General features: G+C 38.6%; 1 protein-coding gene across 1 annotated transcript; it reads right to left on the reverse strand.

Moving 5' to 3' along the window:
* Positions 1 to 10,754: 10,754 nt before the first annotated feature.
* Positions 10,755 to 14,394, reverse strand: LOC104449802 (probable protein phosphatase 2C 2). Its single transcript, XM_010064069.3, has 5 exons — positions 13,430 to 14,394; positions 12,630 to 12,803; positions 11,700 to 11,870; positions 11,426 to 11,605; positions 10,755 to 11,263 (listed from the first exon to the last, which is right to left on the reverse strand). Exons 1-5 carry the CDS (start codon positions 14,114 to 14,116, stop codon positions 11,117 to 11,119), a joined length of 1,359 nt encoding a protein of 452 aa, XP_010062371.2. The 5' UTR covers positions 14,117 to 14,394; the 3' UTR covers positions 10,755 to 11,116.
* Between the last annotated feature and the right edge of the window lie 4,760 nt (positions 14,395 to 19,154).

The raw sequence follows: 19,154 nt of genomic DNA on the forward strand, positions 1-19,154 counted from the left end.
AGAGAGATGGTGAGGTTTTGAGTTAAAATAAATGGGTTAATTTTTAATGGGTTGATAAATGGGTCTTAAATGGGTTAGAGAGCTGACCCATTTAAGATCCATATATCTTAGTCTTGACCCATTAAAACTAGGGGCGTGCATGGTCCGGCGGGCGGTTCCCGACCTAGAACGGGGAATCGCCCGTTAAGGACCGGTTCCGAAAAATTGGAACCGAGATCCACCCGAGAATCGGACTGCCGGTCCGGTCCAATTCTCGGGTGGATCCATGGAACCGATCTTGACGCAAAACAATTTTGGTTTTCAACATAAAACGGTCAGATCTATGAGTTGGGAAGGAGGAGAGGAGGTCTATGGTCGTGTTTTCAACATAGAACGATCACGAAACAATTTTCCGTGACTGTGGCAAGTGGTGGTTGACATGAGGGGGCGGACAGCAGTGGTGGAGGAGCAACAGCGGCGGCGTCGACGCTCAAGGAGGAATTTGAGATAGCTAGTATAAGCACCTAGAGGGGGGGTGAATAGGTGAATAAAAAATAATTCTTCGTGATATAAGAACAATACTAAGCAGACAATAGAAAGGAAGTTCTTCTTTGGTTAACAAGACGAATTATGATCAAAATAAAGTAGAGAGTAGGGAAGAGAAAATTGAACACAAGGTTTATAGTGGTTCGGCTTATTTCAAGCCTACGTCCACTCTTCCGCACTGACAGCCCATCGGCTGGATTTCACTATGAACAAAAGAGATGTTACAGCAAGTCTTTCCCTTGATTCCACAATGTAGATAGTCTACCACACTTCCTCAAGGTTTCTCAGAATATGAACTCTCTTTTGCGTACAAGATTTCGCTCAACAAATGAATTGACTAAGAACAAAGAGCTTCAGACTTTGGAATTCTTCTATCGCGCACACACTCTCAAATAATTGGAACGTCTTCCTTTTATACTCCTTTATGCCATCATACCCATTGTCACTTACCAAAAGAATTCCTTCAATCTACCCATTGGACGGAATCAATTAGGAAGATCATTCAAGCTATTAAAGGAACATGTCGATAGCCCATCAATCTTGCTCGTCCATACAATCAAGATCTTGGTTTCCATAGGTAGAACCTTCCAAGTATACTTCGCCAATCATCGGATCCTTAATCTCTGAATCAATCATAATCAAATAAAGGATTCCGTTATATTATATCCAGCCAAGAGATCTTCTCCAGTCGATAAGGTCAAATCCTTAATGAAACACCCAGTTCTGGATAACCCTTCTTCGACAGTCTAGAAACTATCAATGAGAATAGACTTTAAGTCTTGAGTCTGGCAGTCCGGAGGTCTTCGGACTTTGAATAGAAGAGTCTACAAATCTTCGGACTAAATTGATGGAAACGTTTTGTCGGCTTCAAAATATTCCAGGAAGATTTCTCCAACAATCTCCCCATTTTTTATGGTGACAAAACTTTCTCATGATTTGAATAACTTTGACCTGCAAAATATTACTCAAGCAAATATGAATATCTTATAAAGATAAATGACTTAATAATAACACTAAAATCTACATCCACAGAAAATAGGTTATTCTTGCATGTGAATAAAGACATTCATAAGATATCAATAGTACTTAATATAAGCAATCAAATCCAAATCCCAAATTCAGTCCACATCCAGACATCCAGACATTCAAGTCAAGTCATAATCAAAACAAACCAAAGTTCAACAAAATTTAAGTTCAAAGTTTCAAATCTTGCATTTCTCCCCCTTTTTGTCATAAAAAAAAAAAAAGGTTGAGATGAAAAGAGAATGGATTCAAGAATGCTTGGGAACACGAACAAGCCGGAAATCTCTCATTTACTTGGACAATGCCTTCCAGCTTTTTCAAGTCCTCATTCAGTTGTGCCACATCTTCACCCTTAGCATTTGCCTGAATCTGAAGAGAAAGGGCTTGGATCTGATCATTCAAAGAAACTGAAGAAGCTTGACTCGCATTCTGCAGATTCTGAACTTTGCATCCCAAAGCATATATCTGACACCGCATTTCCAAGAGAACATCAAGAATTCTCGCGAAAGTCTGCTGAATTTTCGATCCGCGTGCGGCTTTTGCTCGATCTGATGGAGTAAAGACAGATGATGGCAAATCAGCATGGTCACGCAAATTGGGCGATGAAACATCATGTCCCTCTTCAGGAAATTGAGAGGCATAGATATCTTCTGGATCTGCTGGAGAGCGACTGACTCCCTCATAGTAGCAAGATATGAGGACAATCCTCTTTTCTCACGGTCTCCCCCCGTTTCCATGCCTTCAAGTAGAGAAGAGTGTTCCTCATGTTTTGTTTCCGCTTGATCTCCTCTCTCTTCTTCTTCTTCTTCAATTCTTTCCTCCTTTTCATCTCCTTCTTCTACTTCTCTCTCCTCTCGTTTGTCTTTCCCTCTCGCTTCCAAATTTTCTCTTTCTTCGAGTCCTCTCTTTTTGTCTCATCTATGTCTTTTCTTGTCTCTCCATTGATTCTGAACAAAACGACTCAAGTTCTTCTATGCCATAGTAGAAATGGTGATGTCTTCCTCATCATCTTCATCATCAACTATGAGAGCTCTTCTTTTCTTGGATGGAGCTACCATGGGCTCCTTTCCTTTTCTCTTTGCAGTCGAAGAGACTTGATGAGACTTAATAGAGGTTTTCTCCTTGAATTTCTCCAATGCCTTGTTGAGTTCCTTCAGATGCATTTTAGAGACCATTTTCAGTCCCACCACCATTTGATCGCACGATCGAACATAGAGAATTCGTGGAGGCCGAATATTCAAATGTCTGAATAACTTTGTTACAAGAGCTGAATAAGGAAGTTAACCCTTGTCCTTCACCACTGCCCTGTACATGTGGAACATAATAGTATGTCGAAGAGAAAACTTTTTCCCAGCATTGATGGCATACATCAGCTTTGCCTCTAAGTTTGAAACATCGGTCTTTGAAGTAGATTTTGGTCTGAGGCAATTAATCACAATCTTGTGAAGCAGAATGTTGAATGCACCCATCCTTGAGTAGGAAACCTTTCCCTCTGTCCTTTTATCATTAACAAGTTCCAACGTAGTACGAGCAATAGACACACTAAAGGGTTGATATCTCCCCCTTTCAACCCCAATCACATCAGCCAACATATCTACATCCACCACATAGTCCTGATCTTGAACACTAAAAGAGAATCTATTCGCATCCAAGAAACTAAGATTCGAATAGAAATAAGCAGTGAGTTCAAAGATAAGCTTCTAGAGATCGAACAAAACTGTTCAAGTTGAAGAAGATTGAATTTTTCCCTCAATTTAACATTCACAGCATCAAGGAAATCAAAGTCTACACTTCTAGGGTTTATTACCCCACGCTTCAACAACTTAGAGTATAGATACTTTTGTTCCTCCAATCGAAACAAATCTATCATTTTTCCCCGAATTTTTGCCACAACACCCATTCTCGGTTGAAACTGACTGTACAACTTGTCGTCATCATTCCCATCTATCTGATTCAGGCCTCCAACACGAGGATCGATTGGGATATTTTCGAATGCCTCTTCCGCTGACCCAGCAGGGGCAATTCCCAAACGCTCCATTGTGCGTAAAAAGAAGGTTTCATTTTTGTACCCTTTTTCTTTCAAAAATTCGTCAATGTAGTTCAAAGGAGTTCCTCCCCTTTTTAAAGCACGATAAAGCTTGTAGGTAAAAGAAGGCTTATAGACTCTTACAGGTTCTGCGTCTTCAAATATTTCTTCCTTTTCTTGTCGAGCAACCTCCTGTTGTCTAGATGGAGAAGACGGACGCTGCTGAGAATGTTGTGGGCTCTGCTGACTAGGAAACTCTTTTCTTCGGTGAGATCGAAGTGCGTAGGCCCCTCATGCATTTGTTGTGGTCCCCTGTTCGCGATCCTCGAAGACTTTCTTTGGGAAGACATTTTTCACAGTCTTTGAGAGATTCCAAGCTTGTTTTCCCAAGAAAAATGACAACTTTTCGAAGATTAAACAAGAGAAGAAGACAAAAATGAAAGATCAGTACTCTCTTAGGGTTTTTATGAGTGAAACAAAGAGAAATTGACAATATATATAACAGTCAAAGAGAGGCATACAGAACGTCATAAAAGAAAGTAAAAAGATGCCTTTTTAAAAAATAACTGCCCTTTTTTGAAAAATTAGATAATTTTCATTTAAAAAATAACTCTATTTTCGAAAAGGAAACGTTGCAATAATCACGTCAATTAAAGATGGCAATAATTAAACACGGTTGATAATCGTACCTTTTCGAGATGAGAATCAAGACATAAGAAAATAACTTACGAAAGAAAACCTTGATCGTCTGAGTCTAGGAGTCTTTAGACTTTAACTTCTTCAAACTTCAAGATGTTGAGTCTTGAACGGATGATTTCAAATTGATTTTTCTCCAAAGGCTTTGTAAATATATCCACCAATTGGTTCTTTGAGTCAACAAACTGAATCGAAACTTCTCCATTTTGAACATGATCTCTAATGAAATTATGTCGAATCTCTATATGCTTTGCTCTTGAGTGAAGGATTGGATTCTTGGTGAGATTGATTGCGCTGGTGTTGTCACAGTTAATCTCCGTGTATGAATCTTCAATTCCTAAGTCTCTTAGCTGTTGTTTTATCCACAGAATTTGTGAACAACAACTTCCAAGAACTACATATTCCACTTCTGTTGTAGAAAGAGCTACTGTACTTTGCTTCCTTGAAAACCAAAATATTGTCCTGCTTCCAAGTAGTTGACAGGTACCCGAGATGCTCTTTCTATCAACTCTGCATTCGGCTAGGTCTGCGTCTGAATATCCGAGAAGAGTAAAGTCTCCCTTTTTAGGATACCAAAGACCAATGCTCGAAGTTGATGCAATGTATTTGATAATACGCTTTGCGGCACTCAGATGAGATTCTTTTGGGTCTACTTGAAATCTAGCACAAATGCAAACACTAAACAGAATTTCAAGTCTAGAAGCAAGAAGATAAAGAAGTGAACCAATGAAACTCCCGTATAGCTTCCGATCAACTTTATTTCCTCCTTCATCTTTGTCTATCTTCAAAAGAGCTTGACATTGGTATATCGTCTTTTGCAATTTTCCAATCCAAACTTTTTGACAAGATCATTCGCATATTTTTCTTGATGAATAAAAGTTCCTTCATTCAATTGTTTCACTTGAAGCCCTAGAAAGAAGGTTAACTCACCCATCATGCTCATTTCAAATTCATCCTGCATAGACTTAGAGAATTTCTTGCACAAGCTTTCATTAGAGAATCCAAAAATAATATCATCAACATATATTTGAACAAGCAGAAAACTTTTGTTTTCTCTTTTGATAAACAGAGTAGTGTCTACTTTACCTTTTACAAAGCCATTTTGAATTAAAAACTTACTCAGTCTGTCATACCAAGCTCGAGGTGCTTGCTTTAAACCATATAAGGCATTTTTCAATCTGAATACTGAGTCTGGTTTCCTTGGGTTTTCAAACCCAGGTGGTCGTTCCACATAGACTTCCTCATGAATAAATCCATTCAGGAAACCACTTTTGACGTCCATTTGGAATAACCTGAAATTCTTATAACAAGCAAAAGCAAGTAATAATCAAATTGCTTCTAACCTTGCTACTGGTGCGTAAGTCTCGTCATAGTCTATCCCTTCTTCTTGCGTATATCCCTTGGCCACGAGTCTTGCTTTGTTTTTTACGACCTTTCCTTTCTCGTTTATCTTGTTCCTAAAAACCCATTTAGTTCCAATAATAGATTTACCTTTCGGTTTAGGAGTCAACTCCTAGACATCATTAATGTCGAATTGCTTGAGTTCTTCTTGCATAGCTTCAATCCAGCTTTCATTAGATAAAGCTTCTTCTATGCTTTTGAGTTCTATTTCAGAAATAAGAGCCACAGCACTAGACTCTTCGTGCCTTTTGAATCTTGTGCGAATTCCTTCATTAATGTCGCCAACAATGAGATCTTTGGGATGACTAGACTTATGCTTCCAGTTACTGGTTGATTTGTCAGATTGATGATCACTTTCTTCATTTGAATCTTCAATAATCATTTGTTGCTAGTCTTTCGAAGTCTGAGTTGCTTCCTGAGATTTAGGCTTTGTAGAGTTTGGAGCAAATTCAATTCTTCAAGATGAGTTTGAATAGATTCGTTTTGCATAGAATCTTGGAATTTGACATTCATTGATTCCTCCACAGATTGAGTCTTCTTGTTGCAGACTCTATACGCTTTGCTTGTGGTTGAATATCTAAGGAAGATGCCTTCGTCTGATTTTTCTTCAAACTTGCCAACTCGATCATTTGCATTTTTCAATATAAAGTATTTACATCCAAACACATGAAAATATGAAATAATAGGCTTCTTTTCTTTGAATAACTCATAGGGGTTTTTTTTTTCCAGAATTGGTCTTAGAAAAACTCTATTAATAATATAACATGTTGTAGAAACTACTTCAACCCAAAAACGTGAAGAGATGTTGCTTTCAATTAAAAGAGTTCTAGCCATTTCTTGAAGCAACCTATTCTTTCTTTCCACAACTTCGTTTTGTTCTGGAGTATATGGAGAGGAGAACAAATGCTGAAAACCAGATTCATCACAAAACTTTGTAAAATCTTGATTTTCAAATTCACCTCCATGGTCTGTTCTTATACTTGAAATAACATACCATTTTTCATTTTAAACCTTTTTAGCAAACTTTTCAAAGTAAGAGAATGTTTCAGACTTACTTGCCAGGAAATATACTCAGGTAGATCGTGAGTAGTCATCCACAATTACTAGGCAATATTTCTTGCCTCCAATACTTTGAATTCTGGTTGGTCCAAAGAGATCCATATGCAGAAGCTGCAATACACGATTAGTGGAAACTTGATTTATTGGCTTAAAGGAATTTCTTACCTGCTTTCCCAATATGCATGGTGTACATAGATCAGACTTTTGGTATGATAGATTGGGTAAACCGCGAACAAGCTTCTTTGCTGAAATTTTGGTTATATGTTTTATATTGATGTGCCCAAGTTTTCTGTGCCATAAGTTCGCTTCGTCTTGAATTGAGATCAGACATTGTGATTCATCTGGTTTCACATCCAAGAGGTAGATATTTCCATGTCTTCGACCCATGAATGACTGAGTATAATCTTTACTAGTTCATGAACATATTCCCTCTTGAAAGTTGATTTTGAAACCAGTATCACACAACTGACTTATACTTAGCAGATTGTAGTTGAGTCCTTCCACTAAGGAAACATTGCTTATTGTGAGGTTTCCAATATTTACAGTTCCAAATCCCACAATTCTTCCTTTGTTGTTTCCTCCAAATGAGACTTTTCCACCATTTACTTGAACAAGCTTTACGAAACAATTTGAATCTCCCGTCATATGTCTTGAGCATCCACTATCCAGATACCATTTTACCTTTTTCTTGATAGTGACCTGCATTTAAAGAAGAAACTCAAACTTTCTTTGGTACCCATACTTTCTTGGGTCCATTGGTGTTAGTATTATATGCGATTTTGCCCATACTTTCTTAACAGGTTTCCAAACCATAGGACATTCTTTTTCAAAATAATCTGCACTATTGCACTTTGAACATCTAAGAACATTGCGACCTACTGGTTTTACAAAGATCTTTTTAAAATTATTTTTGTAAGCATCTCTTGTGGGTCTTTGCTTAATTTTTTCCTTTACTTTAGGAAAATCAATTAAAGGAATGGTTTCCGCAAACATTCCCAAACCAGATTTATTGAAATAAGGTCTTTGAACAGAAAGAATTTTTTCCAGTTTCTCATATCCTATAGAAAATCTTTTAGAAATATTTGAGAAATCATTTTTCAAGAATGTATTTTCTTTTGAAAGATTGCCCTCATTTTCTTTCAAGGTAGAAACATTTTTGTCTAAAACTTTGACATTTTCTTTCAAAACATTTTCTTGTTGTTTTAGTGCAGAATTTTCCTTTTTAGTTCTGAAATCCTTTTAAGAGAAGTCTTAAGACTAAAACACAACTCATCAATGTATTTAGAAACTTTAATAGGGATTTTAAAGTTACTCACCTCAAATTCATTGTCTAAATCTGATTCTGTCTCGGAGTTTGTATCTGAATCCGATTGTGCCATCAAACATATAAATTGGCATAATCATCATCACTTTCTTCACACTCTGTATCACTCCAGGTTTCTGCTTTAAGAGCATTTCGATACTTTTCAGCTTTTTCTTTCTTCTTCCTCAGAAGAGGACAGTTGGGTCTAATGTGTCCATTTTTTCTTGCATTCAAAGCCAACTACATCTTTGTTTGATTCATCATCCTCAACAGACTTAGTATGTTGCTTTTGAAAACTCTGTTTCTTTGGATTGAATCTTCTTCCTTTTCTATTCGCCTTTTACAATCTTCTTATCATGAGAGCAAGCTCTTCGTCATCCATATCGTCTTCAAAATCGTGACATCGAATCATCATTAGATTTTAATGCAATTGATTTCTTACCTTTAGGATCTTCATCTTCGTTGATTCACTCTACTTCATAAGACTGAAGAATCCCAACCAATTCATCAACCGAAAGTGGCATGATTCTTTGTGTCTCCCTTATTGAGGTCTTTATGTGATTCCAATCCTTAAAGAGTCCACGCATAAGCTTGTTTACTTTCATGGGATCAGAAATTAGTTGCCCTTGATTTTCAATGAGAATAGACTTTGAGTCTTGAGTCTAGCAGTCCGGAGGTCTTCAGACTTTGAATAGAAGAGTCTGCAAATTTTCAGACTAGACTGATGGAAACGTTTTGTCAGCTTCAAAATATTCCAGGAAGATTTCTCCAACATAATCGAAATGGCGATAGGATTAGGAGGAACCGAGGAAGAGACAAAGAGAAAGAGAACCGAAAACGAAGGGAGTGAGGAGATGAGATCCAATCTAAGGTATCTTTTAGTAATTTTTTTTTTAATATTAAAAAGGTTCCGGTCCGGTCCGGGTGGGCGGATCCGTCCATGGAATCGGGAACCGGACCGGTACCCACCGGTTTCGAAAAATTGGAACCGGGAATCGGACCGATTCCCTCAAGACCCGTCGATTCTAGGCGGTTCCGGTCCGGTTCCCGGCGGTTCGCGCGGTTCCTGGGTATTTTGCACACCCCTAATTAAAATCATACGGGTGCTTTAGAAAATAAAGCTTGACCCATTAACGACCCATTTAACTATAAATGGGTCCATAAATGGGTGCACAACCCATTTAACACCTCTAGCCTCAATTAAGGACTTGAACTTCTAATTTTATTCATAACCAGTGGTACTTTTATCCAAGAACATTGTTGTTTATTTTTTCGTCTCTCTCTTCTTTTTTCTTTCTCCATCTTTCTCACTCTCTACATCACCTCCATTATCAGCCCCTCCATCGCTCTTTGTGTCATCTCGTTGTATGACCAAGATTGGGTTTTCTTTAACACGAGCCATTACAACATAGTTTAACTCATCGAAAATTTTAAATTTTGCTCCTCAAAATGGTTTGTAGACAATTCCACAAAGCCGAAATGAGCTTTCAAAAATAAGTTCTTTTTATTCCAACATTTATCACAAATTCTGATCGCAAAGCCATAATATAAATATGCTTCTGTTGAGACTCAACTTCTTCTCCAACTCCCAAGCTACGCAACTAATCCCCTTGGTGACATATTTCTCTCACCTCAAGAGTGCATCAAACTCCACTTATTCCGAGCCTTCCACTATCCTAGCACCTGCAATTTTTTTTGTGTTGTTTTCGATCCTGCTTGCCTACAACAGAGTAGCAATATCCAAGCATCGCTAGATCATCTTGTTTGACTAACTTATGCCTCTATTCAATTAACACTTGGTGATCAACAATTTCATGTCAAAGAACAATTTTGTTGCAGCTGGCAACTATTTCAACCTTGGCAAGAGTTTGCCTCATCAATTTCAAATTTGGGTTTGCCTCTCTTGCGAAATTCAATCTTTCAAAGATCCCCCTTCCCCTTTGCAATGCCAATGGCTCCTTTCAATAATCCCTAGTCTGGAGATGCCCACTCACACTCTTGCCATTCTCATCGACACGGCTCCTCCTCAACCGATACCCCATCTTGAGATCGATCATTAGTCGTATCTGAGATCATTAACTGTAGAAATTTTTGTACTTCGTTACCCCATTGCTACCATTGACAAGTCCTATTTGGGCTCTCAACCTCATCGACCACTGCCCCTGATAGAAAATCCAGCATCGTCGTCGTTAGATGGAGGTCAATCCAAGCTTTAGGCTGAGCACAAGCGAATCGAGATTTGATGCATCTTGAGGAATTGAGGATTTTAGCATATGAGAAGGTGGCTAGTAGCAAATAACTCCGATTTGACTTCTTGTCACTAGAACCAACTACGTGATTCCAAAGCCAAATGAACAAAGACATGAAGCTAACAACAGAATAGAAAAGATAGAAACTCCGTTGGTTGCTCTTCTAGGCCTCCAAGGAAGTTGAGAGGGCACCGATTCTTCTAGATCGATGACTGCAACTCTTCAAGGATGCAGATTTCAAAGAAGGTTTTCAAATGAACTTTTTACTTTTTTCATTCATCAAAAGCTGATATATCATCAAAGTTTTGTTAAAACTTTTTAAAATTAGCAGAAATAGTAAAAGCAAAATTACTTGGGGAATGTTTTCTCAACATAATTTTCTTCGGATTTATTTTTTCCCTTGCATATCAGAAAAGGAGAATTTTCTTTGTGGACTGAAGATGAATTAAGAGTGTAGAGATATCATCAACCAACAACGCCAATAGAATAGGATTAGAGTTGGATTTAGTCAAGTACAAACGCCAAAATGATAACAATTAAGTAACGGAAGGAATGTGAAACCCACTTTAATTTAAATCTGTATGTTCTCTAGGGAAGGCATGTAAAAATCTACTCTTGATTTGCAGCGCAAACTATCATTCTTCAAAGTATATAACTCCTGGTATATACACTTAAACACGCTGCAGCCCGCAAAACTGATCATGGTGGGATTGCTCGCTGACTCGTGAGGTGCGTGACGTTTTATCTGGTCCTTCCGGGCCAAAGATGTGTTCGAGATTTAGCTTCCTTTGGTTTGTCGTGGATCGACATTTTAGGTTGTGCAGAAAGCGGCCATCAGGAACGAAAGTTCTGAAGATTGATGAGCATCACAGTTATGTCGTCCAGGCTGCCTTTGGAACAAGCTAATTCCACGAGCTTCTTACAGGATTCTTGCAAGTTGGTCTGTCTGGACACCAAATCAACCGCCTCTTGATCACTGACCTGCAACAAAAAGAGGTCGTTGAACCGAGATTCGAGTTCTGCTGTTGTAGTCATAATCTTCTCAGTTTAATTGCATCAGATTCAGGTACTTTCTTTTTAACCATATCAACCTGAATATCTTTGATAACGATATAAGTGCGATCCTGAGCGGCATAATCTTACCTTGTCCCACAATCCATCTGAAGCCATGACGAGGAACTCACAATCTGGCGTTATCCGGCACATCTTAATCTCTGGCTCGGAAATTATCCATTCTTTCAAATGCAAGTCCCCGATTGCTCTAGAAATCGCTAGAGAGCCATGTACTCTCCACACCCCATTACGGCTATGTACAAAGCCGCCCTGCAAAAGTATTGATTCTTCATTAGATGTCTGACCCTCATCCGTGGAGTGATGAAGAGTGCTATCGAGCTCTGGAATTGGAAAGACGACTTACTGAGTTCTCGATCCGGAGGCGCTCGTCCTCTTGGCTAACCTGATGGTCCCTGGTCAATGCGTCGGCTACTCCTTTCCTACATAGAACTACTCTACAATCACCTACATTAGCTACATGTAAATGCCCATCCTTCAGTAGCACACTAGCTGCACAAGCTCCGCTAACTACACCCTGCATTTATGTGAAACTGTATCAGCTCTGGCAATTCCTTAGTAAAACTAAACTGAAAGCGTTGGAATGATTATGTTCATGAAGGAAAACTCTCTTGAAGATTGTACAAGTAAGACCTAGTTTGGCCGAGTAACCATCGCATATACTATGCAGACTCAACGGAAATGGACAACTTGACAATCCATACTCACTTAAAACTCAGGTCGATCTTCATTTATCCAACTATTGGCCTTCACCGACCAGACTATTCGGTGCATTCGAGTTCGAACCTACTCAGTTTCGTAAGGAAGAGCCAAAGTCCGCGTAGAGTATGGTTATCAGGCATAGTCAAATCCGAGTCACTCAAAAACAGCTCAGACTCGACTGGTTCCAAAGTCCAAGAAATCATCTAGAGGACTTTTGGGTTGTTGAGCAAAGTCAAGATGCATCGAAATTTCAGGATGAATTGTCCTTTGAAAACATTTGCTTAGAGACATCATATTGAAGTTCAACTACTTCGAAAACGTCACAGCCTGTCTCTGAGATTTTTTTAAACAGACAACACGCAAGGCAAAACGAAATAGGACCAGGTCTAAGTGTCAAATTCCAAAACGAGGAGCAACGACCGAGCCCGTCATCTAGATTGCAAGGTTTTCTGAGCAATTTCACGTAGTCAACTCTCTATTGTTTAGTCCCCATTTGAAATTCCCAGAAGCACATCCATTGTACCTTGAAACTCATCCCTATTTCTTATGTTATTTCCTGAAGTAGACGGCTTACCTGACTAAGAAACTCCTTGTCCGTGACCGAGTAGCCCCTGCGAATGGCCTCTTCTAGAGAGCCTCTTTCCTCTCCTAGGGTTTCAACTTCTCTAAGGATGTTGTTTCCTAGATTTTCAGCGACGTAATCAGCTGCGGCTCGGCCTCCATGTCCATCTATTACAGCGAAAAACGCCTGCGAACAAGAGGAATTGTATTAGACCTTCAAAAGTGTCGGAAAGTACAGCATTTCCTATGCATGTGCAAATGATAAGCTCTGAAGTTGAATAATTAGGACAGCCAGATCAAGTCCTGATTAAAGCATTGAAATCGATCTCACCGAACACGGCAAGGTCGAAGTAGGAACAAGCAGACTAATTGTTGCTCGTGTTGTGCCGAAAAATTTTGTACGAGATGCTAATAGAAACTAAATTTCAAGAAGTTTAGGAACTTATTAACACCAAAATCAATCGTCCAAAATACTAATCAACACCTAGGAATGACGAATCCATTTGCCTATGTTGGCGATAGACTTTGCATAATCCTCGACAAGAACTCTTCTATTTAAATCATTATGTACCAGTGAATAATCCAAAACCATTCACAATTCATGGTTTCTTACCACTGAGTTTGAAAAGGTTGACACTAATCGTGTAAAGTTATGATTTGTGATAATCGAGAACCGGAAGACTGATTACGAAATAAGGATAGTCACCAATACAGCGAAGCTAGTAAAATTACTATAATAAAATGAATCATGATCAATTCGCAAAAACATGGAATAGAAAGAAGGCATGCCCCCCCGATAAATTTAAACCCTACCTGCTTGGGATCTCCGGCGACATCGACCGTGACTCCATAGCTGTCCTCCATTACATCTCTCCTCCCTTTCTTGCTAACCAAACAGTAATCTCTTCCCTCCACCTCAAACTCCTTGTTCTCTCTCTTCTTCAACCTCTCGCAGCCCAATTCGAGAGCCGGGAAATTCTCCGGCAAAATAAGCCTCGCCGGCCGTTTCCTAAGCTTGTTAGCACTCACCTTTTCGCCAGCAATCAATCTCTGCGCCGGTGAAGCTGGGACATCTGTCGCCGCCTCGGAATTAATCTCGCGTGGACGGACATCGTGCAAACCTTTTTCACGCACTTCTCTACATTGCTTGACCGTCAACAAATCATCACATTTCTCTGGACGCGTTAAGTCTTGCGAATCTTCCAATTCGGCGCGGGACATATCACTTTCTCTAGCGGCGCTCTGGTTCGATATCTCTCCCTTTGCGGAAGCCGGGCTTTCCAGGGTCTCGGGCAGGAAGCTCGGAGAAACTGGGGACGGCCCTCTCCACGCCGCGAGAACCTTGGCGAACGTCGACAGGGGACCGGGAGACACCGACAATGCAGAGGACTCGTGCGCAATGGCGGTGACCGACATCATGAGGCTCTGGAGCCTCCGGATCGAGAACAGCACCACGGAGACGATAGAGAAGCCCAACAGAAGCTCATGCAGATCAACCATCGTAGTTCACGTCCCCAAGACACTGCATGGGAATATAAGAGACAGAGAGAGCGCCCTGGAAATCATGCACGATGCGATTTGCGGAAAAGGGCATGTGCAATGAAGAATTTGCAGGAGTCCCGATTCAGATTTGGAAAAAGGGCCGGTGAAAAGGACAAGGATTGGGTCAACGGAATGAGCAACAGAAGATGGGTTCGCCCGCGAGGGCAAAACAAAAGAGACGTAAGATGAACAGTGCCAAAAAGGTCTCTTGAAAAGTTCAAAGCCAAGGAAGCGGTCGTCGCCCCCCTTAGGAATTGGCAAACGTTTGTGTAACTGTTACTATGAAGTTTCGGCGCTTAACTTCGTTTTGGGTTTTTCCTCTTTGCCGATTCAAAGTTTGCCCATTAAGGAAACGGATTCGTTTGACTGGGTAAAGTCGTCTATCTTATCATCTCTTTCTGGCGTTTTTTTGGCTTGCCTGTATCTCGGGGTCGAGCGTTTGACGCCATCCTCCACCCTTAAAAAAAATAAAAAATTAAAAAAATCATGTCGGCTCTCGTGACCTTACCTGGCGTTGTTCGTAAGTAGCCTGAAGGAGACGCTGACCGCTGAATGCGATTGGGTGTTCGACACGGCATGTCATAAAATATATGCGTAGGAATCGAACGATGACTTGGTATATTTGCCTTTGTTGGACGGTTGCAGGTTGGAAGGAAGGGTTTCACAGGGAAAATTATCTAAAAACCCTTCAACTTATTATACTTTGTCAATCCAATCATAAAGATTTTGATTGTATTAATTGAGTTATAAATATTTTTAGATTTTGGCAATTCAATCTATCAAGTTAATTTTCGTAAGATATTATTGATATGGACATTGACCGTCTTGTGTGGTAATCATCGCTAACCTAGATACTTTTAATAATATTTTAATGTTTTTCGATTTTACGTTAATTTTGTCTTTTCTTTGTTTATTTTTTACAACTTTGGTGGATGACCTCGCTAGATAAGGATGTCATGGCCCTCGCTTATGGCCAACGAGGTCATCGGCTAGAGTTGATAAATAAATAAAAAACAAAGAAAAGAAAAAATACTAAAAATTGTCTATGTTACCCAGTCATGTCATGTAAGATAAGCAACGTCCATATCAACAAATGTATTCGGCAATTAGCATTTCCTTTAGGTTACTTAGAATGCAAGGTAAGGCTGTGAGAGCCAACATAATGGGGAAAAGAATTCAAACGCTCAACCCTAGAATACAAGCAAGCAATGCGCCAGACGGTTGCTGATTAGAAGGAGGGTTTAATGAGGAAAAATTGTTCAAAAATCCTAAAGTTATTGCATTTTTGCCAATATAATGGGGAAAATAATTCAAACGCTCAGCCCTAGAATACAACAAGCAATGTGCCAGACAGTTGCTAATTAGAAGGAGGGTTTAACAAGGAAAAATTGTTCAAAAGTCCTAAAGTTATTACATTTTTGCCAATTCAATTTTAAATTTTTTATTCATGCCAATTAACTTCTAAATATTTTTATGATTTGTCAATTGAGTTCATCTCGATCAATTTTGATTGAAAATCACTTATCTCTTACATGACATTACCAACGTTGACGTAGACATTTTTATAATATTTTAATATATTTCAATTTTTTATTAATTTTTCTTTTTCCTTTTTCTTTTCTTTTTGTTGTTTTTTTTTACAACTCTAGCCAACGGCCTCACCAACCGGCAACATCCTTGCCCTGATTAGAAGTGTCCCACTGCCCACAATTCTAAAAGTTTAATCTATTAGATAAGTATATTATTTATTACTTATTTAAATATACTAACACTCCCCCTTACGTGTAGATTAAACTTTGACCTTAGATGTAAAGTAAATAGAGTTTGGAAAGATTCAAACTCGAGACTTCTTACTCTGATATTATGTGACCATTATTAATTATTCTAAAAATTTAAGCTGTCAGATAAATGCGTGATTGATTATTTGTTTAAATATTCTAACATAGCTAATGGAGCTAACTATTGCCAACAAAAATGGAATTGATAACGTTCTAGCCTCTCATGTTGTTGGTGTTCCTAAAGCAGTATTTTCCACGCAACCCAAACCTCGACTTCGGAACTTTGTCTAAATAATCCTTATCTAAGAGCAAGCGACGACGAGGATCTTCTCTCTGATCCGGACTATGGTTTGAATGGGGGTCGAACGACCCCCGCTTGTTCCGCAAGAGCCTGCACAAGTCACTTTATGTTATATTGTATAGGATGCCTGCCGATGCACAGGTCGAGCAGAAGATCCCTTGCGTATGGGTCATGACAAAGAAACTTGTGTCCAGGGACGATTGCTATCTAAAATGAGAAAATTGTTTAAAAAGTTTAAAAAAAAACTTGTCATAAGTTTGTTGATTGAGTCATAAACCTTTTAATTTTATTAATTTAGTCAATTATGCAAATTTTGGCTGGAAAATCATTGACATGGATGCCGGTGGCAGTCCTATGCAATATAATTATAGTTGACATTGATAATTTGTAATAATATTTTGATTTTTGATATTTTATATTTTTTAAATACTTTTTTTTTTTTTTTTTTTTTTAAAGGGCCAACAGGGCTGCCGGCCATTGGCAAGGAGTTGCGGCCCCTTATTGAGGCTGGCAAGAGTATCACAAACCTTGACAAGCCACAATGAAAGCATCAGAGTCCCCCCCCCCCCCTCGCTATGATTAATGGGGACTACCATGCCCTCACCTTGCAACATATCTAGCTAGGGCTTGCGTGCCCTGGCCAAATTCGGTTTAGGGCTCACCTAGGGGCCAACTGTCCCATTGGGCCTTTGAATTGAAAACAGTAAAAACAAATAAATAAAGAAAAAATCTAAATTTTTTTTAATTAAAATTTGGTTTCATCAACACTGACTTTGTCATATAAGATGGTTGGCGTTAATTAAACTGTTATGTTAGCGATTTTTAATCAAAATTGACCGAATGAATTCAATTGACAAAACTTAAAAAAATGTTTGGAACTCAATTAATAAAATTATAAAATTTAGGATTAAATTGATAAAAGTGTAATAAATTGATAATTTTTTTGACAATCCCCCCCCATAATGCCCTTTAGCCAAATACATACAGAGAGATGAGAATTCAACGTTGTTTCGATTTTTTTTTTTATTATATATATTTCTATTTTATGATTTAGCTAGCGGTCACATTAAGTTTGCATCGGATTTTGGTGGACCTCAACTGGTCTATTTCTCTAGCGATTTGCACTACCTGCATTAGTTTGATGAATTCAGAATTTTTCTCCCGGCTTGAGCCCAAGGCTGCGAAGGAAATAGTAAACTGTCTTGCCCGGCAGCGTCTTATTGGTCATTCTTTAACTTGTTTTTTGGGCAAGTATATTGTCACTCAACCTGTCAATTGGAATCTTCGATGCTCTCCATCCAAGCAAACTCGTGCAAGCGATAACATAAGTAAATCTATCACTTCATACACTCTCGAAAACGTTTTCAATGTACGAAAGGAAAAACCTAGAAAAAATAAACCACTAAAAAGTTTAAATTATGCTAATCGTGACACTTCTATCTTAATATTTTTAATGTAAAAACTCCAAATTTGTACTCATGTGACTAATTTATTCCAAAAAATGTTCTATAGTGTAAAAGATCTCAAATTTATACCTGTATAGTATATTTATCTCAAATTATTTTTTTGTGACACCAAAAACTCTAAATATATACTTCTAAATATATACTTATATGACACCGCGGATATAATTTTAGGATTTTTTGTGTTATAAGAAAATTTTGGGATATGTGCCATATTGATGCAAGTTTTGGATTAATGTATCTATGAGTATGAGTTTGGAGTTTTTTGTGCTACAATAAAAGTTTTGGATAAATATATCATAATATGTATAATTTCTTTGTTTTTTAGTGGCTTTCTTTCCCCTAAGGAATACATTCAAAACACTTTTCGAACATTCTTAATTTTATTTTTGTCAAGGTGGTGATTGCAGATAACACAAGAAAGATATCGCAGGACCACTATAAAATGTTTTAAAAACTTAACCTATTAGATAAGGGCATAATAATACTTCACTTCATGCGTAGGATAAACTTTGATCTAAGAAAGATAAATAAGAGCCTGAAAATATTAGAATGTCAGATATCTTCTTCTAATACTATAGTATAATGTCCAATTCAAATGCTTAAATTAATAAGTGAATATAGATCATGTGTATAAAAGGAAAAACGTATAAATCCTATGGCTTAGCAATGTGAAATATTTCAATATTTTCAGAAACATCTTTAGTAAAGAAAATTTTATAGATGAAAAGTAGTGAAAATTGAAATAATAGAAAGAAGCCCGGCCTTTCAAAGGAAAATGAGAAGCATCGTATTTTTTTGCGAACCAAATAATGTGTTCCTCGTGCAATTATTTCGGTCCACAAGATTGAAAATCATTGATCTGTCTACGGATCGGATCCCCATCCCCGACAACAGCGAACGGCAGCGATGCAATCTGAAGCCTCAATCAATTTTGACGTCATAAATATCCAAAGGTCAGTTAATTACACCATCACGAATAGTGACAATCAAACCTCCATGGCCTATTAAATGCATGCTAGGCTCTTTTGAGCCCAAACACCGTGTTTTGAAATTCATGAATTGAGATTTATAAATTTTTTATATGGAATTCGACCGGCCACAAGTGAGATCGAGCTTGCCGGCGTTGGGCGGGGCCTTGGCGAGAGTCTCGCCAATCGTCAACGTGGCTCGAGCCTCGTCGGATCTGGCGAAGTCGAGATTCCGCTAGCGTCAGGTGAGGCTCAATCTCGCTGATCTGGCGAGGCTCAGGCCCCATCCGACACCAGCAAGGCTGAGGCCCTGCTCGATGTTGGCGAGCTCGAGCCTCACCTGGCCTGTCGCCGGCCAACGACCGACCATTGCCCTACCGGCCGTTGGCTAAGGAAGGAAGAAAAAAAAAGAAAAAAAAAAGAAAAAAATTGAAATATGAAAAATAATTATAATTTTGATTTTTTATTAAAAAAACATTTTAC

This window comes from Eucalyptus grandis, chromosome 6 (genome assembly GCF_016545825.1).
Source record: "Eucalyptus grandis isolate ANBG69807.140 chromosome 6, ASM1654582v1, whole genome shotgun sequence".
Lineage (NCBI taxonomy): Eukaryota > Viridiplantae > Streptophyta > Magnoliopsida > Myrtales > Myrtaceae > Eucalyptus > Eucalyptus grandis.